The sequence below is a fragment of the Calidris pugnax genome, unplaced genomic scaffold (assembly GCF_001431845.1).
Source record: "Calidris pugnax isolate Ruff unplaced genomic scaffold, ASM143184v1 scaffold62, whole genome shotgun sequence".
Lineage (NCBI taxonomy): Eukaryota > Metazoa > Chordata > Aves > Charadriiformes > Scolopacidae > Calidris > Calidris pugnax.
The window spans coordinates 26,721-48,658 of NW_015090782.1; the positions used below are offsets into that span (position 1 = coordinate 26,721).

The following is a 21,938-nucleotide window of genomic DNA, read 5'->3' on the forward strand; positions in this document are numbered from 1 at the left end:
TGAAACAGAATCTGAATCTGAATGGAAGTTACCTAAAACTTTTTAGATGCCTGAAATGTATGGTACTTAACAGTTGTTTTAGTCAAATACCTCACAGCTGTAAAGCTTAAGTTCATAAACTTTGAGAGTATTTTTAGAGAACTATGTTCCCCCTCTCATTGTTTCCCTTAAAGACTGAAAGATCAAAACTTCTAACATGGTAAAGTCCCTATAGAAGTAGAGACTTGAATTGCTAGCGCACGGTGTTCTAGCACAACTCATTTGTTCTGTGATAAGCTTGCTGTTCTTGCTTTACTGTTGTTTTTCTTTGCTCCTTTACTGGATTTATGATCTGGCCCTACTCTATGAAAGTACCAGTGTCAGGATGTTGTTCACATCCCCATAAGAACTCCATTTTAAACCTTTCTTCAGACTCTTCTTAAAACTGTCTTCCAGTATAAATTCTCCTGACTGGGTTTGGCCTTGAGCATGAGAGAGAACTGGGTTTTGAACTTGGAGTCAGAATGAAAAATACTTCCAACTGGCTCTGTTTCCTAGAGATCTAGAACTAATTTCAGCACGGCTGTAGTGAGGAATGCAGAACTTGGAGCCAAGTTTGAAAACACTTGGTCTCAAGTGGAAATTCTCTGCTGAGTATATATGGCACTTCACTCTTGTTTCATGATGTCAATCCAGAGTGCTAATCTTGGTGGTACTTGTGGGCTTTTTATTTGCATCCAGAGAGGTCACTCACTCCCCCTTATCATCTTTGTAGATATGCAGAGGGGCGTTATCTCTAACTTGGCATGCTAAAGAAACCAGACTTCCTATGGACATCTGATGTGTCTTGCTTGATGGGTTTTGAGTCCAATTCTAACCGACTGTCATAGAAGACTTGAGATTTTGAGTCTTGATCTGCTACAAAAAGATGGCTGCTTAAGTTAGATACATGTTCATGATAGAAGGTGGCCCACGAGCAATTTATTTGCAGAAAACTTTGATCAGAGTTTCTGATCAAAGAAGCTTTTGTTCAGATTCTGCTTTACATTGAGCTCTAAATAGAAAATGAACTTCTGCAGTTCCACTGTATACCCTGCCCCCAAAGGCTGTGCTTGGGATTGTATCATGCTCATTTTAACACTAATCAGAGATGCAAATGGCAGGTAACCATGGGATATCTCCAAACTGGCCTACTCAGCTTAAGAGCTTTAGTGAACTTGTCCCTGCTTGTTGGTGCAAGGAGTTAAGAACTTCAGCTGATCACCCAGTGAGTTGTGCTCTCTCTCACGTCCTTTGGAAGAAGTCTTCCCTCCTGGGTGGTGAGCAGTTTGAAGAAGTGAGGGATAAAGCTGATGAGAAGAAACCATGATTCTGTGTTTTCTGAGAGCTCAGAGATGATCTGTTTGGACCTGCCTCAAACTCAGCAGCCTGATGAGGATACCAAGAAAAACAAAAAGGCCTGGGAATGTCCAGTGGAGGAGCTGCATAACCCTTGCTTGACACCTCCATTCCCTTGTGATTTGGCTGCAGATCAGAGGGTGTTCAGTTTTCCCTGACTGGTAGACAACAGATGTTGCTAGGACATATCTCTTAGGAAGGCAGCTTCATGGGAAAGTTTTGGGAAGCTGCCAGCACAAGGCTTTTTTTACTGAGTTTATGATCCGATCCATAAGAGAGGCAAGCAGGAGTAAGATGGCAACAGTGTTGTGTGTCATGTCAGTACCAAGGCTCTGCGCAGTTCCCATTCACTTTGACCTGGTGTGAATGATGTTGTCCTATGCTTGAGGAGAAGAATAAGTGGAAGGTATCACCCCTCAGGACTCCAGATGCTGCTGTGAGCTTTGTCCCAGGACAGAGCTGTAACAATTCTTGTGTGTGCCCCCCTTTATTTAGCATTTAGCTCATACTGTCTAGGATTGACAGCTACCCTGCTGCTTCAAAGCTCTTCCCAAATTTCCTTTGGTCCTACGGGCCATATTCTGTCACCTGGTTCTTCGATTAGAAATGTGCCTTATTTTAAGGTTTGTATACCCACGTTGTTGGCAGTTGTCATCAACAGGTCAAAGAGAGCTTTGTGCTCAGCTGTATGGCAGCCCATAGGCAACGTTGCATAGATCAGGAGCTAATCAACTCAATTTAATATAATCTGTCTTTGGCTCTTTAGGGACAGGTGGCCTCTCTTCACCTCTGTGTGGAGTCAGTATTTCAGGTCACTTAGAGAAACCCTGGGAAGGTTCTAATAGTCACCACTACCCTGAGATCTTTATTTGCCCAATGTTTCCCTGTCATGCAGCTTCCACAGTAAAATTGTGCATGTGGGAAGAGCAGAGGCTCGTGGCGCAGCTAATCCTGGTGGTTTTCCACTTCTGGAGTTTATTTCTATAAACAAAACCTTTGTTAACTCCTTTAAGGTCCTTGGACAGTACAGAATTGCATATTATAATGAAGAATCTGCCCACAAACTGATTTGGTGATGCAGCCAGTGTGCATTTTGGGCTTCTCTGGCCACGTGACGGGGTCTAAATTCAGTCTGCTGATTCTGAGCACATTCAGAAGAGTTTACTGAACTTTGGGTTAGTAGGCTGTTTTGCTGGTCAGATATCTTTTGTCCTCTGGCAGCTACCATATTCTTTCATATTGTGTGTGCTGGCTAATTTCAATGTGTGCTCGTGCCTGCTGCAAATTTCATTTGTATTCCTGGGTGATCCAGCGGTGCGCAGATCTGGTGTTCATGGTCATGGAATGCTTCTCTGATCAATGGGAGCACTGCCTTTACGTGTACATTTTTTCCAAAACTTAATCCAATTAAAATGAAACTTCCACCACCATTTTTCTTAAAAGCATGTTTGTATTATACCAGCTGTTGTATATTAATCATTAAAGGGAAAATCTTTGTCAAAAGGAAATGTTCCATGAGAGTTGTCTTCCTGTTAATAAGCATATGTCTCAGATTTGTTTTGCTTTCTTTGCATTGCAGACGGGAAAAAGAGTAGGCAAGTCATTGCACGTTGCCCTTCAGAAGATTTTGGATGAAGAAGAGAGTTTGGGGACCTCACGGCAGAAAGTTGGATTTCTAGGATGAGTTTTTATTAAACGTTCAAAACTGTTTTTAATTGATTGTGCAATCCTTGTCACTTTGTATATAGAAAAAGGTTTTTGGGTTTTTTTTTGTTCCAGTACCTTTATCCTTCTGGCTGAGAGACTTTTAAAAAATGTTACTAAGCATAAAGAAAGCTACAGTTAAATGCGAGCAAGCAAATTTGAGATGTTTTCCATCTGGGTAGCTGTCGGCACCTAGGAAGTGTGCAATTGATGCAGTTGCCTGGGAAGTGCTTGTGTCTGTTTTCAAGAGCCACTGGTGTAGGTTCTGCTTAATTCTGTTTCCTTGTGCTCCACTCACTTCTGCAGAGCAGCTGCTGTGTTCAAGGGTGTGTATGGGGGTGTCCTCAGTGCAGCATAAGTCAGGTTTTGAGCCTCTTGAAGTTTTTTTTTTGGGTCACCAGACAGATGAGAACAGCACTTTTTAAAGAAGGAATTCTTCCTTTAAATTATCTTACTTTGAATAAAGTGTGGTTACGTTTTGCTATAAATATGTGGTCCAAAGTTTCTAATTCATATTTTAAACCGAGATTTCTTTGCTTACAAGAACTCTGCCTGTCCCTTTTGCCAACAGGTACAATAGTAACCTAGCCAAAACCTCACCCAGTGGCTAGGGAGAAGGAGAATGGCTAAGGTAGAAGGGAAAATAAGTTAATTTTTTCGGAGTTTGATAATTCAGCCACTACTGTAATGAGCAGGCAGGTTTAAAAACATAGAAAATAAAAAAATTGTCCTACCAAATTTGCCCAAGATGTCTGTTTTGAAGACATGGGATTTTTTTTAGTGCCTTAAGTAATGGGTTAGGTATATTATGATAGTGTTACATAGTAATACGGGCAAGAAGTGAGAATGATTATATATATATATATATATAAAATCTTTAATTACTCCAGTGGATTCATACAATGTGAAGCAAAGGCTAACCTGGACATCAGCTTTACAGTAGCTGTGATCCATTCCTTGCCACGCAAAGCTACTTGTAGGAATATAGAAAGAAAACTGAAGGGAGAAAAAACATTTACAATACCTTAGACTTAACCACAGGCAGTTTTTCTTTGGTCATGTATTGTTTAGTGTTTCAGAAAATGCTTTGTCTAAATGAGGATTGTGAGTCTTAAACCACAAATGTTCTCTGAATAGCGGTTGCCTGTTTTATTACAGATTTGTAGTTGGATACCAAAAGGCTGCCCAGAGTTACTTCCAGGGTGAATTTTGTAACATGGTAATAATAGAGAATTTCTGCGTAGCCTTCCAGCTGAAGGATCTCCAAGCGTTTTGCAAGTTACATCATTTAAGATGCTTCTTTTACCCTGTCCAGATCCCTTTAATTTTAAATAGTTTGTTATGGGAGCTGGGGTGGGGGGAGAAGAAACCTCACTGTATCAAGCCTGTTAAGTGACACCTCCGTGGAGATGAATGTATTTGCATTCCCTCTCTACTTCTTACTAAGCATGGCAAATATTTAGCCCGTCTGAGATCTAGCCTATGTGCTCAAGGTACCTAAAAAGCAAACTCTTGCTACCTGAGCATCCATCTCTGCTGCCAGCACAGGGAAGCTTGTGGAGCAGCTGTTTATACAAAAATGACTACCCCAGTCACAAAATACTTGCTGCCAAGCACTTTCTGACAGTGTAAGTATAAATTAACATGGTGCAAGTATCTGCAGTGCCTCCTCTAACCAAGCATCTCTTCCCCCAGGGCTTCTGGAGCTGTGTAAGCAGGCACAGAATGAATTGGGTGCCTTCAAGGGGTCCTATTCCTTCCACACTCACTACCTTGCTCTCTGTTAGCATGGCCAAGCAGTGGGGTGGAGTGTGGTTCCAGTTCAGGCTAAGGCTGCTTCTACCCCTGAGATATAAATAGTGAGCCCAGCCAAAAGTATTACGCAGCTGCCCCTGGAGGTTTGCTGCCACCAACTTGTATCCCAAGTGGATAAACAAAGCTCCAACAGGGGTAAAAGCTCTCCCAGTTGATACAACATCTGCCAAGAAATCTTTGAGACCATGGTTCTCAGGCATGCTAAGGGCTGCGCTGCCCATTTCTATTTTCTTGGCTCTCTTTAACCCCTCCCTTCCATCCCAAACAAAAATAGCAGTTAGATTTTTAATAGAGGCTTCAACCGAGACTGCTCCTGTTCCCATCTGGGCTGGTGGAAAGTTCCATGTGTTGCTGTGCAGATATTGCCACGTTTTCATTGACTCGAGTCCAGTAGAACTAAGAGGAAACATCTGCAGGGCAGGATAGCTCTCTGTTTGTCCCAGAAATTAATTGCTTCTGCTGGGAGTGTCGAGAAGCTGAAAGCTGTGTGCTAGAGATGAGGAGTCTAGCAACTCCTGCTAGGCTTCTACTCGTGTTTCCCAAAATACACTCTGTGCAATTTACCTTTTTTTTTCTTTTTTCCTTCCTTCCCCAAGTATCCCAGCCTAAAGGTCTGTTTGACAGAGAGAACCCCCATGAAGCAGGAGAGGGCCAAGGCAGTAGATCAGTAGACATGGCTGATTTGCTTCTCGTCTTCCTCCAGATCAGTGTTTACATTTAGGGTGATGCACAGATTATTTACCAAGCCCGGGAATCTCATCAACCAACGTTTCACAACTTACAGTAACGGTTCAACATTGCAATTGTGTAGTTTGGGGAGGAGAAGGGGAGCTTGTGTGGCCCTGGGGATGGGGATTAAGGCAACGGGGAGGAGAGGTGCTATGCCAGACGCAGTTGGGCTTCATAAAAACTTGCTTCAGCACAGCCTGTTGTAGAGACACGTTAGTGGGAACCAGAGCTCACTTTTTTTTTTTGAGGGACTCAGTATCTTGATTTGATGTAGATAATATCTCATGGAGTTTCTGTCTGTTCTCTGCAAATAGGGATTAAATGGGATTTACTACCTTGTGCGAGGACTGCCTCCAACTTTTCTTTTAAACTTCAGCAGATGCTGTTTCCCTCCTCAACGTAGGGATGTTCTCCAGCCCCGCTGTGGCACTGCTTTACTTTGCCTGTAATAAGCAGCCAGGGAGCCCCAGAGCTGGGGGAAGAAGTCAGCAAGACTTGGTAAGACCTGAGGGGAGAGCACTCTAGTCCTTACCCCAGACCTTTGTTCCCTCGTAGAATGGTTTGGGTTGGAAGGGACCTTCTAGATCACCTAGTTCCACCCTCCCTGCCCTGGGCAGGGACACCTCCCACCAGACCAGGTTGCTCAAAGCCCCCTCCAGCCTGGTCTTACAGGGCTGGGGCAGCCACAGCTTCTCTGGGCAACCTGTTCCAGTGCCTCACCACCCTCCTTTCTGTGAACACGCTTGAGCACAGTGGCAGAGAAGGCCTGCAGCTGAGACTGAAGCTCTTCAGCTGTCAACTTCCATGCTGTCGTTCCTCCCTGCTCCCCAGCTCCTCATCTCCTAGTATATTCCTGCCTGTTGGCACTGGTGTGAGGCAGCTGTTCCCTCTGAGCCAAAACGCGGATGCTCCCGTGGCTGTGCCTGCTCCCTGCTGTCAGGGATGCACCTGCCAGGGGTTGGTTTCAGGCTGGCACTTTTAATACCTGATCCCTTGCTCCTTTGAAGCCCAGGTCTCCCAGTCATAGTGCTCGGCCACCACAGGGCACTTTGGTACCCAACTGCCTGCAGAGAGGCTGCAGTGCCTCATTTTCCCCTTGGATCAGCTGCATTTCTAGCTATCCGGTAACAAAGACCTTTTTGCTGTTCCTGCAGAACGTTAGCATCTCAAATGTACTGCTAATTACTCCCTGGTGGTGGTTTCAACCTCAATTTCATCAACCGGAACACTTTTTAATAAGGCTGTGGTTATCGTACGAGCTCTACGAGCGCCTCTGTTGCTGTCCTGTTCTCAGCATCAGGGTAAGATCAGCGTCAGGAGAAGATGAGCACTCCTGAGCTTTCATGTCAAGTTCTGTAGATCAGATTTGATCTCCCTGATTGAGAAGATCATAGTTTCTGTGGCCACTTAGCTAATACCTTGGGAAGGGAAAAAGGAAATTAAATCTAAAGCCACTTTCTGACATACAGAGGCCTCCTCCACCCAGCTGGCGTGGCGGGGACAGCAGCAGAGCCAGTTGTGCTTGGGCATTGGAGGTGGCCAGAGACACCAGCCTGCAGGCCCACTCTCCCTCCCAGGACAGCTCTCTCCCACGTGTTCTTGCTATGTTTTGGCAAACAGTAAGTTTTGGTATTTCTGGGATTGGAAACCTATGGGTTAAAAAGTCAGGATTTAAGTCCTGCTTCTCTCCTTTTCCCCCCAGAGAGAGACCAACTTTAATCTGACGAGGCTTTTCGAGGGCATGGATTGCTTTCTTCCTGCTGTCTGATCACACAATCTTTTCTCTATTTTGAAAAAATTAAGGCATTTCTAAGGCCGATGCTGAAATCTTTACAGTCCCTAATTCGGCATGCTCAGCCACGTGAAAGCAAGCCAGTCGCTCAAAGGTGAGAACAACAGGCAGCAAGATCATAAGCTGGCAGAGCCACTGTCTGCCTGCCCGTCCTAAAATTAAAACTGACTTCAGTTTCAACAGTGACTTCACTTGAGCTGGTGCCGAGACAGACAGTTCCGTGCAGGCTGCTCAGCAATCCTGCACAACTAGGAATTTCTCCAGAGTTCTGGTGTTAGATTTAGAACCCTTGACTACAGTTTTCCTTTGGATGGGTGGACTTTGGGACAGGGATGATGGGCAGAAAAGCGAAGTGGTGAAGACAGCCAGGTTTACCCCTAGCCCGCAGGAGCTGTGTGCTTCATGCAGAAGGGAGGGTGAGTCTTTTGATGCAGCTCTTCTTGGGAGGATTTTGAGCAGCTGGTAGCACTTCAACTCCAGTTCTCCACATTTTGGTCTGGTTCAAGGCCTGGGCATCTCCTTTAGCACAGATCCTTCTGTCCTGTGCCCCTTGGTGAGCGTGGGGCAGGGATGTGAGCTGTGCTTGCCATGGGGTGTGATGGGACGGCTCCCTCATGAGGCTCAGAGCCAGTTTCCTAATGTTGGTGCTGGGGATAACACTTTGGCAAAGTGCTGACTCCTTGGGTTTCCCCATCATTGTCCTTACAAATACCGCCTTTTCCTGAACTATTTATCGCATTTCTTCTCGATTGGTCTCAAAAACAATGATCCATAGATTCGGCCTTTTTCCATTTTAACCTGTTCTGGTGTTTATGCTGGTGGAAATGAGGAATGATGCCAGCAGAAGTTCAGGCAGCGGCTAATTAATATCAGAGGACTTCTTCTGCTAGCCCCACTTCTCACAGCATGTTTTTTACTGGCCACCGCTGGTTTCTCTCTTACTCCTCTTTGAGGTTACTGTGGTGCCGGAGACACGGATCATAGAATCATAGAATTGCCCAGGCCGGAAGGGACCTCCAAAGGTCATCTAGTCCGACCTCCCCGCAGTCAGCAGGGACACCCCCAACTAGACCAGGTTGCCCAGGGCCTCGTCGAGCCTCTCCTTGAATATCTCCAGGGAAGGGGCCTCAACCACCTCCCTGGGCAACCTGTTCCAGTGCTCCACCACCCTCACAGTGAAGAACCCTCTCCTCATCTCCAGTCTAAATCTGTTCCCCTCCAGCTTGAAGCCATTGCCCCTTGTCCTGTCACTGCAGGCCTTTCTAAACAGGCTCTCCCCAGCCTTCCTGTAGGCTCCCTTCAGGTACTGGAAGGCTGCTATTAGGTCTCCCTGGAGCCTCCTCTTCTCCAGGCTGAACAACCCCAGCTCCCTCAGCCTGTCCTCGTAGCAGAGGTGCTCCATCCCCCTGATCATCCTTGTGGCCCTCCTCTGGACCCTCTCCATCAGGTCCATGTCCTTCTTATATTGAGGGCTCCAGATCTGCACACAATACTCCAGGTGAGGTCTCACCAGAGCAGAGTAAAGTGGAAGAATCACCTCTCTGGACCCTCTAGCAATGCATCTTTTGATGCAGCCCAGGATGCGATTGCCCTTCTGGGCTGCAAGTGCCCACTGCCTGCTCATGTCCAGCTTCTCATCCACCAGCACCCCCAAGTCCCTTTCCTCAGGGCTGCTTTCCAATACCTCACCCCCTAGCCTGTACTGATAGGGAGGATTGTTCCGGCCCAGGTGCAGAACCTTGCATTTGCTCTTGTTGAACCTCATGAGGTTCACCTGGGCCCACCTCTCCAGCCTGTATTCGGTGAAGGCAGCAGAGGTATGAAACCCTGCCTGCTGCCCCGGCCGTGGGTCAAGCCACCGAGATACACGGCCCCATGTGTAAAGACACTTCTGGGTCTCCCCTCTGCATTCCTGTTGTCAGCACTGGTGGGAAAGGTTGGAGCCTTCCCACAGGAGTTGGGCTGCAGGCAAAGAGCAAGAATGGTTTGGTGTTGTGGTGGCCTGCCTTTGAACCACTAACTTAGACTTGAAAAGCCTGGGCTGGTGATTGCCTGTCTTGATTAACAGCCGTGTGAATGCTGTTATCTAGTCCACCCTTCCACTTTCCAGCCATTGTGCGGTGGCGCTGCCTCATTTCTTGGCTTGGTGGTACCTGCTCATTTCCTAGGAGCTAAATCAAAATAGCCTCTGATCTCGCTGCCCGTTTCCTTGCCTAGCTGGGCACGAAATCACAGGCCTGCGTCTTTGCCAGGAGCATCCAGCTTCCTTTCGTGAGCTTATTCCAGCCACTGTTTTGCTAACTGAAAGCCTTCCAAATTCAGCATCGCAGCCTACTTATTGGGTTTCCCAAAGCCACGTAAACTTCTCTGAACTGCTTTCCTGCGGCCCTGGGACAGTTTCCATAAGCATACATTCTTCTGCCCCCTTTTTTTTCATCAAACCAGTTTCTTTAAGAGCTGACAGGAGCTACTGTCAGTCTGACCAGGAGACTGGGCATGAAACCAGGGAGTAAAGTGCTTTTACTGGCAAGTAAAATCCATAGTTGTACAGATTTAAAAAATCAGGGAGAAAACTGGTTTCTTGGCATGATTATAGCCTTTCTTCTTCTCATTAACCCTTCAATGAATCAGCTGTCTCTCTCTTTCCCCTGGTGCCTGCTCCCTTGCTCTCCGATGGGCTATATCTGCCTAAGGAGCTTCCCAGCTGTTGCTCCTCAGCTCTGATTTCTGCTGCTTCCCTTTCAGCCCTGAAGGGGAAGGGTTCGTGTGGCCAAAACCTGGCCCCGACGTCTTCCAGTTCTATTAGTTCATCTAATAAAAAGGATTACCTCTCCCCACCTCCCACGCCTCCCTTACATAAGAAGCATGAATCATCAGGATCTCAAAAGGGAGAGATCTGCCCCAAAGAGCCAGCTGATGAAGGACCATTGGTAGCCCCGTTATTTAACTGGAACCACAGCCTCGTGCTTCAGCAGGAGCCCAGGCAGGGAGTGGGCTCCATGAGGGCAAGGGCTCTCCAGCTTTCAGGTGGCCCTTCTCCATAGCATCCCCATTCCAGACCTGTTGCACCAGCGCTTCAGCTTGCTCCTGTCAGGTGGGTTTGCAGAGGTTTGTGAGGTTTTATAATATCAAGGATTATTTTTTTTTTTCAGCCTATGTAGAGCAGAATTGGAGCAAAGGCCCCCTGTGAATAGTTTTCTTAAGTCTACTTCTTTTCATTTTTCTTTTTTTTCAAGAAAAGCGATGGTGGCATCCAGCACAGGACGTGCTGGCCACCACAGGCATGTCCTTCAGGAGCTAGTGGGGAGCTGCCTTGCCCTTCTCATTTCAGCTGGAGAAATACAACACTCCGGCAAGTTGCACCAGCGCTTCAGCTTGTTCCTGTCAGGTGGGTCTGCGGAGGTTTGTGAGGTTTTATAATATCAAGGATTTATATTTTGAGCCTATGTAGAGAGAATTGGAGCAAAGCCCCCTGTGAATAGTTTTTTTTAAGTCTACTTCTTTTCATTTTTCTTTTTTTTCAAGAAAAGCGATGGTGGCATCCAGCACAGGACGTGCTGGCCACCACAGGCATGTCCTTCAGGAGCTAGTGGGGAGCTGCCTTGCCCTTCTCATTTCAGCTGGAGAAATACAACACACCAGCAAGTCTCAGCCACCCAGAAACCTGTGGTTGGGCATCGCCATCAGACCCCACATCAGAACCATCTGTTTCATGCGCAGCAGCAAAGACAACATTTTGGGTTTTTCCCCAGCGTGGCAGAACATGGATCAAAGCAAAAAGGCAGGCGAGAATATCTAGGGCCAAGGAAAACTGGGAGGTGCTGAGTTACCAAAAGTACTTTGGATAGGTCGGTGCTACTCAAATGTCAAGGGAAAATGTATGTGTGTGTAGGTGTTTGGCAGCTCTTGTGCTCCATCCCGTTTTGGGATAGCCCAGAGAAGAGAACGGTAAATCCCTAAGATATATATTGTCTGGCTTAAATTTGAGCGGGGTTAAGTGTTTGCGGTGCAGGGGAGGGAAAATGAAACCTGTTCCTCCTTGGCTTCAAAGGCTTGGACTACAAGGGAGCTCTTGTTCAGGTAGGATACAAGGGCAGGGTTTTCCTTCTTCAGCAGAAGCGTGAGGCAGGGTAACGCAGTTGTGGCCAAACTAAATCAATGGCAGCTCTTTTTCCAGCCAAAAGGTCTGTTTATCTCAGCCCTTCGATGCTCCCATGACTCCAGTGGTTTACATTGTGCTGGGTGGCTTAATTTTTCAGAAAATACTTAAGGTTAATGGCCAAATTTAAGATTTAAGGTTAAAGTCCAGAGCACTTTATTCTCCAAAAGGCCTGTCCGTCCTCTCCTCTACATGAATTTCCTCTGCCTGTTCAAATGTTCTTGTTCCTCTTGCAGGAAAGACTCACCTAGTTGTGCTGCAGCTGCAGAAAAACCACAGCACCCAAAAAATGAGGTATTGGTCTTGGTGTAGGCAGCAGGGTGGCTCTTAAAGCAGCTGGGCTGTGCTGAAGTCACTGGGACCCTGCAAGGGGGGGACACAGGGAAAACAGCTTTCTGTGGGATGCGTCCCCCTCCACCCTAAGTCCAGGACTGGGACCCTGCAAGGGGGACACACAGGGAAAACAGCTTTCAATGGGATGCGTCCCCCTCCACCCTAAGTCCAGCTCATCCCAGTCATCTGTCACAGCTCTGGGGTATTTAGAAGCCTGAACATCCCCAAAACTGTGTGAAGACCCAAATTTCAAAATGTTTTCCAGTCACCTAACCACTCAGGTGGCCCGGGGGAAGACCCCGCTGTGTACTCAACCTGATGGGTGGGTGTGAACCATCAGTGAGTGCTTTGACAGACCTGGCCATGGGATACTTTGGAATATCAACCCTGGCATGTACCGGGTTTCTTGAGTGTGAAGAGCACCTGATTTTGACTTGACTCCTCAAACTCGATAGTTTGAGGAAGAGGAGGCTGAGGGTAGACCTCATCACTCTACAACTACTTGAAAGGACACTGTAGAGAGGTTGGTGCTGGTCTCTTCTCTCAGGTAATTAGCGATAGAACAAGAGGGAACGGCTTCAAGCTGCAGCAGGGTAGGTTTAGACTGGACATTAGGAAAAAATTCTCCACAGAAAGAGCGGTCAGACACTGGAATAGGCTGCCCAGGAAGATGGTTGAGTCCCTGAGTGTTTAAGAGACGTTTACATGAGGTGTTGGGGGATATGGTGTAGGGGAGAACTTCGTAGAGTAGGGTTGATAGTTGGACTCAATGATCCCAAGGGTCTTTTCCAACCTGAATGAGGTTATGATTTTGATTCTCAAAGGTGCCAGAGGAGGAAGGGAGGTAGTCTAGCACCAGGGTAGACCTTAGCAGTCTTCCTCTTAGTAGGATATCTGCAGTAGCAGATTGAACACCTTCTGGGTTCTCTTTGTCCCCGCTTTTGCCCAGGCCTGCCAAAATGCAGCTCTCTTTCAGGTGGCTTTCGGGACACAGACACAGCTGTAGGTGCTGGGGCCAGGATCTCTTACCCACTGCCTTGTGGGGTGAGGCAGAACCAAAACACCTCCAGCTCCCCGCTGGCGCAGTGGAAAGCATTAAAGAGCAACATGATTGAGCAGCCCCCTGGTTTGGTTAAAACCTCCAGAGCCATTGTTTCTTTTCCTGTCCTCCAAAAACAGAAGTGTTTTTGGAAAAACTAAAAGGAGCTGAAGCCACCACGTGGTCTGGCCGTGGGGACACATTTGCCACCAGGGGTGTCTTGCTTCCCTGGATGGTGCCACCCAGGTTCCTCCAAGGTCTTAGTGCCGTGCTGCTGCCAGGCAGCCCCACAGCACTGACCATCCCCTGGCCTTGCAAAATTGCCATGGGGGTAGGGGACAGCATGGCCAACACAGCTGTCCTCACCCCCAGGGATGGGACTCGCCAGGAGGAGAGTGATTTGCGCTGAAGCTGCCCCAGAACTGGTGGTTTGAGCCCAGGGCTGGGAGCCACCCTTTGTCCCCAGCCGTTGGTGCAAGGAGAAGCAGCCTGAAGCCTTGTCCTGCAACCTAAATGTGGGAGCTGAGTGAGAGCAAAGGCACAGGGCTGCTGTGCCCAGCAACCCCCTCTTGGAAGGGGGGGACACCCCAAAAATAGAGGTCCCAACCTATCATGTTGGAAGCTGCCCTCAACCCATGGCTGTCTAAGAGCAAACGAGAAATTGCCACCAGACCTGAGAGGGTAAAACGTGGTAAGATGTGGGATGGCCACGTCTTAGCTCTTCCTACTCCATGGCACCTGAGTAGGGAAACGAGTGTCCCCAATGCCAGGATCACCTTCCAAAGGGGACCCCTTGCAGAGCTGGGAAGAGGTGGGTGTGAGGAGCTGGTCTCATCTGCTGTGTGTGGAGAAGCAATGGTGGCAGGAGGACCCTGCCAAGGCCATGGTGGGCCTGTTTTCTTGAGGTGTAAGAGCTCCACTTGGAGCAAGGACTACTCTAGACATGCGCCCCCCCGCGGACCCCCTTCTGCTCCCCTCAGTCACCCAAACTCTGCTTCACACCTCACATCACCGTTGCCATCGCTGACACGTGAGCTCAAACCCGTGGCATTTTGCTAAAAGCCATAGGAAATGGCCATTGAGGCTGAGGGGAGACCTTACTGCTCTCTCCAACTCCCTGAAAGGAGGTTGTAGAGAGATGGGGGTCGGTCCCTTCTCCCAAGTCACAGGCGAAAGGACAAGAGGAAATGGCGTCAAGTTACGCCAGGGTAGGTTCAGGCTGGATATTAGGAAAAATTTTTTCACTGAAAGGGTTATCAGACATTGGAATGGGCTGCCCAGGGAGGTGGTTGAGGCACCATCCCTGGAGGTGTTCAGAAGACAGGTTGATGCAGTACTGGGGGATATGGTTTAGTGATGGTGTTGCTTTTTGTTTGTTGTGTGGGTGTTTATTTTTGTCCAAGTTAGGTTGACGGTTGGACAAGATTATCTTTAAGGTCCCTTCCAACCTTAGAAGATTCTGTGATTCTGTGAAATCATGCCGCAGCCTTTCCTTATGTTTAGCTTAGCAGGCTTTCAGTAGACTCATTCCCTTCTTTTTTTTCTTCTTTTTTTTTTTTTTTTTTAAAACAAAAACAAGCAGCCTGCTATGAAACTCAAACCCTCTGGGATGTTTTTTCAGCCTTGGCTGGAGCTTCTGGAGCTTCCCCCCCGGGGCCGGGAGGCTGCCTCTGGCCGGGGCTCAGCGGGGCGGCTTTTCTGGTCCAACCATTCCTGATCCCAGCCGGCGTGAAGCCCGTCTGTCCCCAGGGCAGAGCGAAGCTCTTCCACCTCAGCTCGCTCGGCGCCGGACGGCAGCGGCATGGGGCTCCGGGGAGCCTGCCTCCTCCTCCTCCTCTGCCTCCTCTCCCTCGCCCAGGTCTCCAACCAGCAAAACGGCAAAGTCCGGCAAAAACCAGCGGCTTCCAAGAAAGGTAAGGAGCTGCGGCGGCACCTTCCTGGTGGGGTGTGAGGGGGGTGCAGTTAGCCTGGTGGTTTGCGTGTTTTAACAGTGCCTTTTTAAAAAAAAAAACATCTAAGAAGCTAATAAAGTGTCTTTTCCCCCTCCTCCGTGGGAAGGATTGCGTAGCCCTTCTGTAAAATAGTGAGGAAATTGAAATAGTTTTTTGGCAGGTTACTGCCTTGAATAAATTTGATGGGACAGCTCAGGCTGAATTTCAGAGGGTAATGTGTTTTTTTTTTATCTCTAATGTTCATCCCAAACCTTTGCTCTGCTAAAATCTCCATCTCTGTGACCCCCACGCCCCTACTCATTCATTTCTCAGAAGGAACCAAGCAGCAGATGACAGGCTGCTGTTGCAGATGTGGCCACGAGAGTTGGCAGATACCAGGAGCGAGATACAACCCATTAAATACCCACATGGCTCTTCAGTATGAACACACTTGCCCCAGGTGTATGTCGAGCCACTCACAAGCTCTGACCACTCAGGCTTACCAGGGGGCAACACACCCAAAAAGGTGCCCAAGGGCTGTTTTCCTTAGTGGTTTGGGCTTTTTTTGTTTATTTCTTCCTTCCTTGCTACCATCCCATCCTTCCCACCCTCCCACCACGGAGCACATCACTGATAGGAAAGGGCAGGTATGGAGGGGGCTTGCATCCCAGCCTGGAGGTGTGTGAGCCCTGCCCGATGTGTGGGGCTGTGGTGGCCCAGGCTTGGACCACTTCTGGTGGGCACTTGGCTGCTTGGAATGAAGCTGGGAGCGAGGAAGAAGCATCCCAGGAATTCGCTTGGCCGGGCTGCTCTCTGCCCTCACCCAGTGCCTATTTTTGTCAGATCCCATCCTTGAGAATTTTTTCCCTTTTTTTCCCCACTAGATCTTTCTATGAACTCACTGTGTATCTGCTCATTCCGCATCTCTGAGCAAAAATACCCCTCTGGCCTGGTATAGGGTACATAGGTTCATTGCACTTACTAAGGAGAGATTGGTAAGTTCCTTAGAGAAATGTTGTTTTTCTGTCCGTGTCACTGGAACTGCTCTTTGTAACCCACTGGTGACAACAGGTGGGAGAAAAATCACCTTTGAGACAGGAAAATGGGGCTCTGATTTTAAAGAGATAGGGGGTTCAACATTTAAAGGAGGGGGGGTTCAACATTTTTTCTCTGTAAATCAAGCCATCTGAAACAGTTGGTGGCAATTTTTCCTGAGAGTTTCAGGGTTTCTTTTCAAAGGAGAGGTCAAGTTTTCTGTGGGGAAAAAAAAAAAAACAAAACAAAAAAAACAAAAAAACAAAAACCAACCCGAAATTGGCATTTTGGGAATGGATGCACCCAGCCCCATGGTAGGTCAGCTGCCCTGCCTTTAGCTGCCTGGAAACTTCTAGCATTTCTTGGTTAACATTTTTTTTTTCTTTCTGATTTTTATCAATGCCAGGGGGTGGGGGAAAGGGAGGAAAGCACTAAAAATCCCTGGCAAGGCTCCTCTTTACCCCCAGCCCCTTGCCATGTCCAAGCCCACCCGCTGCAGGGACTTGGTGGCTACTACCCTGAGTGAGGGCAGGATGGCCCCATCCCATCCCCATCCCAGGCCCCCAGTGCCCCCGTCCCAGTTCATCCCCCATCCTTCACTGGGGAGGTTGGGCAGGGTGAAGCCACTGGAGGGTTGGGGTATTTGGCTGGATTTACTTTTTTTTCATTTCCGCAGCCAAAACCACAAATGTTAGAAAAGAAAATTATTATTTGAGCCAAGCTTTTTTCTCTTTTTTTTTCCCCCCTTTATTTGTTTTGTTTTCTTTTCTTTTTTTTTTCTTCTTTTTTTTTTTTTGTAATTATTGCTTACATTTGGATCTGCTTCAGAACAAAAATGGTGCTGTTTCGACATGAAGAAGCCAAACCATAGCCTTTAGAAAATGCTGAGATAACACACTCCCTTTGCCTGCTGTTGGGTTCTCCCCCCTCTTCTCCCACCCCAAATTGCTTCCCAGTGATTTTCCCAGACTCAGCAGTTCAGCAAACTCTCCCCAAACCCCCATGTCTTGCGGGGGGCAGGGGGTAGATAGGATTTACCCTGCTCCAGTGGCCACAGGGGTCTTGCAGTGGCAGTGGCAGCACTGGGCTTGGACAATGGTGCTCCAGGCTGGGTACCCACCAGCCCTGGGGGGGCTCCCCTTGGTCACAGTGCAGGGGGGTGCCGGGGGCATGGGAGGGAGCATCTTTGGGTAGCTCTCACATGTATTTTTAAGGTAATTGGGGCCAGCCATTGGAGTCCAGATGCTTGAATCAGCAGGTAGGGGCTGATGGGGGTGCCAAAATTCCCCTGTGGTCTTGGGAGCCTGAGTGCTCTTCCCAGAAAATGCCTGCCAACCTTCACACCGAGCAGGTGCCTTCGGTCCCCTCCTCTCATCAGGCTGCAAGAAGGGACCCGACTTTTCCTGCTGGGACACTCAGGGAAATGCCTGGTGGCAGAGGAGACACCAGGGAGGTTTGATGGCAGACACGGCGAAGCAAAGCGATGCTGTGTCCTGCTGGGGGACAGACAGGGACCTGTTTGGCTGGGAGGAAACCAGACGGTGCCTGCCCAGGCAAAGCTAAGCAGCCTAGACATAGATCCAAACTTCATATAGGGATAGCTAATTAATCAAAATGAAGTACAGAGGGATTCGGTTGTTATTCAGCATATAATGAGAACAAAGAGGAATGAGAAAATTTGCAGCATCAAATGTGTTACTGGCCAGGCTTTGGAACCAACAGGCTATTGAGACCCACATCCTTCTGTGAGTCTCCTTTTCATCTCGCCTCTGCCCGTGCTTGATCCTGCTGCTAACCCTTAGCTGCACAAGGACCTGCTCCAGCTCCCCCGGGCAGCCCTGGCAGCCCCCACGCTGGCTTCAGTCACAGCAAAACCAAGCTGAAATAGCCTTGATCACAGGCTTCAGGAGGTGAGTCTTGAGGACGTAACAGCACAGAGTAAAAAAATCTCTGCCAATAGAATAGAAAATGATGGGTTTTTATGTACTTGCGGTACCTGCTTTGTAGCTGAAGTGCAAATTAACCACTCGTGGTTCTCCCCGCGATGTCCTGGTGAATGTGCTCCTGCAGGAACATCTTGTGGCCCAAGTTTTGCAAGCTAGGTGGTGGAAAGGGACAGACTGCGCAGGTAGTTATCAAGGAGGTGGGTCCACCTTGGGTGACGGGGACCCTCTAGATGGGAACCCACCCCAGCAAACCCAGCCGGAGCAGGATAAGGTGCTGCCCCAGTGAGATGCATTGGCAGTGTCCTGCCATGGCCCTTGGATGTTACTTAAACCTGTAGGACATTTGTTCTGCTGCAGGAGAGGCTTGCATGAAAAAAAAAAAGAAAAAAAAAAGAAAAAAAGGCATTAATTAGCTGTTTCCCACAAAGTGTTTTCATCAAAGCCACCAAAATAATAACTAGTGCCTCAGTATTAAGTGAACCCATTAAAGTTAATTGAGCAATTAGTTAAACAGCTTAATGCCCTCCTCCTGATGTGTCTGGCTTTTAATATTCATGGCACCCTGTAATCTGTGGGCTGATGAGTTTGGTCCTCGTCCAAGCAGCTTCCCCACTTACCTGGCTTGGTGCCGCAGCTCCTTGTCTCCTGGACCCTCGACGAAGCCCATCCTACGGTGCTTGTGGGCAAATTGTCCCCTTTCACCCCATGAGGACTACCAGATGCTTATGCCAGGTGAGGTGAAGCAACAGGACCAGCAGAGGTAGCATAATGAACACAAACACTTCAACGTTCAATCTTCCACCACCTCCAAGGCACAATGGTCCTTTTGCTCCTGGACAGGAAAAATCCAAGTACCGATTAATTGGAGCTGTTGCAAAAATCACAGAATCACGGAATTGTTGGAGTTGGAAGGGACCTTCTAGAGATCATCTAGTCCAACTCTCCTGCCAAAGCAGGGTTGCCCAGAGCACATCACTCAGGGCTGCATCCAGGTGGGGCTTGAAGATCTCCAGAGAAGGGGACTCCACACCCTCCCTGGGCAGCCTCTTCCAGGGCTCTGCCACCCTCATGCTAAAGAAGTTCTTCCTCAGATTTGAATGGAACTTCCCATGTTCCAGCTTGTGCCCGTTGCCCCTCGTCCTGTCGCTGGGAACCACTGAAAAGAGTCTGGCTCCATCATCCTTCAGCCCACCCTGTAGATACTTATAAGCATTAATAAGGTCTCCCCTCAAGCCTTCTCTTCTCCGGGCTAAGGAGTCCCAGCTGTCTCAGCTTTTCCTCACCAGGGAAATGCTCCAATCCCTCCATCATCTTAGTTGCCCTCCACTGGACTCTCTCCAGTAGTTCCCTGTCTCTCTTGAACTGGGGAGCCCAGAACTGGATGCAGGATTCCAGTTGTGGCCTCACCAATGCAGAGCAGAAGGGGAGAAGCGACACCCCCAGCAAGAGGTAGGTTTTAGTAGCAGGCTGCAACCAACTCCCTGGCCAAGGAGGTGTCTTCTTGCAGCAGGAGAGCAGCTCTGGCCGGTTTTTTGGGCACCTGCACTGGGGATGCTGAAGGCAGAGATGGGGCGGAGTTAAAAATAATACAATAAATCCTATTCAGCAGCAGCTTTAAGCTCCCAACAAAACACTACTATGCAGCAGAACTGCTGCTCAGGAAGGGCAGCATCATACAGTGCCCTCCTGTATTTTTGGGAGCTTGACCCCAGTGCAGCACCATGGCAGGTGAGAGCCCTACAGAGGGGCTCCAGAGCTGAGCCTGCGCTTTGCAGCCCCCATCCCAGTGCTGCAGCAGCAGCCCAAGGGGAAACCACCACCCCACGAAGCCCCACAGGGTGCAAAGCCCCAAAACCCAAACTGGGAGAACTGGGTTGGTGGTGGAACCAGGCTAGCGAGCAAATACTGTGATGGATGTACAAGGGGACAGGCTTTGACTTTGCAGATCCCTTTTTATAGACTCATAGAATCATTCCAGTTGGACAACACCCTTGGGATCATCGAGTCCAACCATCTACCCTACTCTACAAAGTTCTCCCCTACACCATATTCATCAACACCACATCTAAACGACTCTTAAACACATCCAAGGATGGTGAGTCAACCACCTCCCTGGGCAGCCTATTCCAGTGTCTGACCACTCTTTCTGTGAAGAATTTTTTCCTCATGTCCAGTCTAAACTTACCCTGTTGCAGCTTGAAGCCATTCCCTCTTGTTCTATCACTAATTACCTGGGAGAAGAGGGTCTTTCTCTGAGGTTAGAGAAACAGGAAGTTTTGATGATAGGAACAACTTCAGCTGCTCCCCAGGGGGACGCAGCTGATGTTTATGCTCCTGCCTTGGTTTCTCCAACAGATGGTGTGAACCTCAAAATGATTGAAGACCTGAAGGCCATGATTGACAACATCTCTCAGGAGGTTGCTCTGCTGAAGGAAAAGCAAGCACTCCAGACAGGTAAAGGACTCGCTGAAGAAGGCATGGCTTTTGCTTTGAGAGAGGAGCTGCTTATAAAGCGGCTGCAATTGCTCCACACACTTTAGCAAGAGATGCCCAAGCGCCCTGTGACAAGGCATCCATCCCAGGGAGAGAGGTTGTGGGATCAAAGTGTGGGCTCACTGGAACTGCTCCAGGCCGATGAAGCTCCTCAAGCAGTTAATGCCATGAGTTGTGCCATGTATGGTCCCTCCTCTTTATGTGCTAGAGGTTCCCATTTGTAAAGCTGTGAATATTTCCATGACACTAAGCCAGATGTTCATTTTTCTTTATGAATCAGAGGGATGGATGATGGATTATTCTCTGCTTCAGTCAGATGTAGCTTACTCTTTTGTTTGAACCCCAATGAAATGGTGACCTGGTCTCTTATACCCCAGTATTGCTCAGGGAACCTCATGGAGGCCAGTCCCACCATGGCTTCATTGAACACATACAGAGGACAGTCCTAAAATGCCCATCTTTCAGTCATGTTCCACAGTTACTCTGTGCGAACTCCACTGACATCAATAGGAAACAGAAATGAGATGAAAATGCAAGTTAAGGAGAATTTTATCCTTAAAAAAAAAACAAACCCACAAGCAAAATCAAGGCTTTAGTTCCAAGCTCACATTCATTGGTTTGGGGATTAATGCATGGCTCTGATTAGTTATTGTTGGCTACGGTACCCTGCACTCTTAGAGTTTAGAGCTTAAAAAGAAAAAATTTTAAAATTGCTATTCTTAACAATAAAAGCAGAAATTTCCTCTGGAGACCTCAAGCTATGCAAGCGCAACACTTCTGATCAAAGCCGATTAGAAAAGACATTTTTCTCATGCTTGCATAATTAAGATGATTGAATTGAAATGGCGAGGCTTTTTCCCAAAACACTTCAACACTCCCAGCAGCGCCCATCACAGACCTTCCCTCAAACAAACCCATGGGAGAAAGCATAGCAGCTGGGGAAGAGCGAGGCAGAGGTTGGGGGACCATGCTGTGCCTCTGCTCCAGCAGCAGCAGAGCCCAGGAGGGTGACAGGGGCACCCTGAGGTCCATTTTTTCCCCAACAGCTTGTGGATGGGGAGGACACATCCCCACAACCATGCCCTGTGTATTTCACTGAATTTCACTGAATTTTTAGAGTTGGAAGGGACCATAGAGATCATCTAGTCCAACTCCCCTGCTAAAGCAGGACCACCCAGAGCTTGTCAGAGCATGTTACTCAGGACTGCATCCAGGCGGGTCTTGAAAATCTCCAAAGAAGGGGACTCCACAACCTCCCTGGGCAGCCTCTTCCAGGGCTCCGTCACCCTCACTGTGAAAAAGTTCTTCCTCATATTCAAGTGGAACCCTTTATGTTCCAACTTGTGCCCATTGCTCCTTGTCCTCTCACTGGCAACTACTGAAAAGAGTCTGGTTCCCTCCTCCATCAGCCCGCCCTTGAGATACTTGTAGGAGGGAGAGGGCTCCTGGGAATGCCGTGCGGCTGAGAGTCACTCAAGACTCTCAAGCCCAAGAAATGAAGTTGTAATTTGGCTGCCACTGCCTCTTCCTGGCTGCTGTTTTTTAAACCCAATTCCCATTTCATAATTTTTTTTTTTTTTTTTTG

General features: G+C 48.2%; 2 protein-coding genes across 4 annotated transcripts in view; both read left to right on the forward strand.

Annotated features, from left to right (window-relative positions):
• EXOSC7 (exosome component 7) overlaps positions 1-7,500 on the forward strand; it is a 31,482-nt gene extending 23,982 nt beyond the window's left edge. Inside the window, exons 5-6 of one of the 2 annotated variants that reach the window (XR_001413995.1) lie at positions 2,957-6,123; positions 7,328-7,500. Coding sequence is in view for 1 of the 2 variants with exons in the window: in XM_014960565.1 (XP_014816051.1) it covers positions 2,957-3,061 (105 nt within the window). In the remaining variant the exon portion in view is untranslated. Of the gene's footprint in view, positions 1-2,956; positions 6,124-7,327 lie in introns of those variants that run through there. The other variant, XM_014960565.1, reaches the window with a different exon arrangement.
• Positions 7,501-10,947: 3,447 nt separating this feature from the next.
• Positions 10,948-20,415, forward strand: LOC106898934 (tetranectin-like). 2 transcript variants are annotated; one of them, XM_014960545.1, is made up of 3 exons: positions 10,948-11,870; positions 14,570-14,861; positions 20,216-20,335. In XM_014960545.1, the coding sequence occupies exons 1-3, from the start codon at positions 11,866-11,868 to the stop codon at positions 20,222-20,224; spliced, it is 306 nt and encodes a 101-aa protein (XP_014816031.1). In that variant the 5' UTR covers positions 10,948-11,865; the 3' UTR covers positions 20,225-20,335. The 2 variants fall into 2 exon arrangements, with proteins under 2 accessions (XP_014816031.1, XP_014816040.1); XM_014960554.1 differs by lacking the exon at positions 10,948-11,870 and having other exon boundaries at positions 14,331-14,861; positions 20,216-20,415.
• The last annotated feature ends 1,523 nt before the right edge of the window (positions 20,416-21,938 follow it).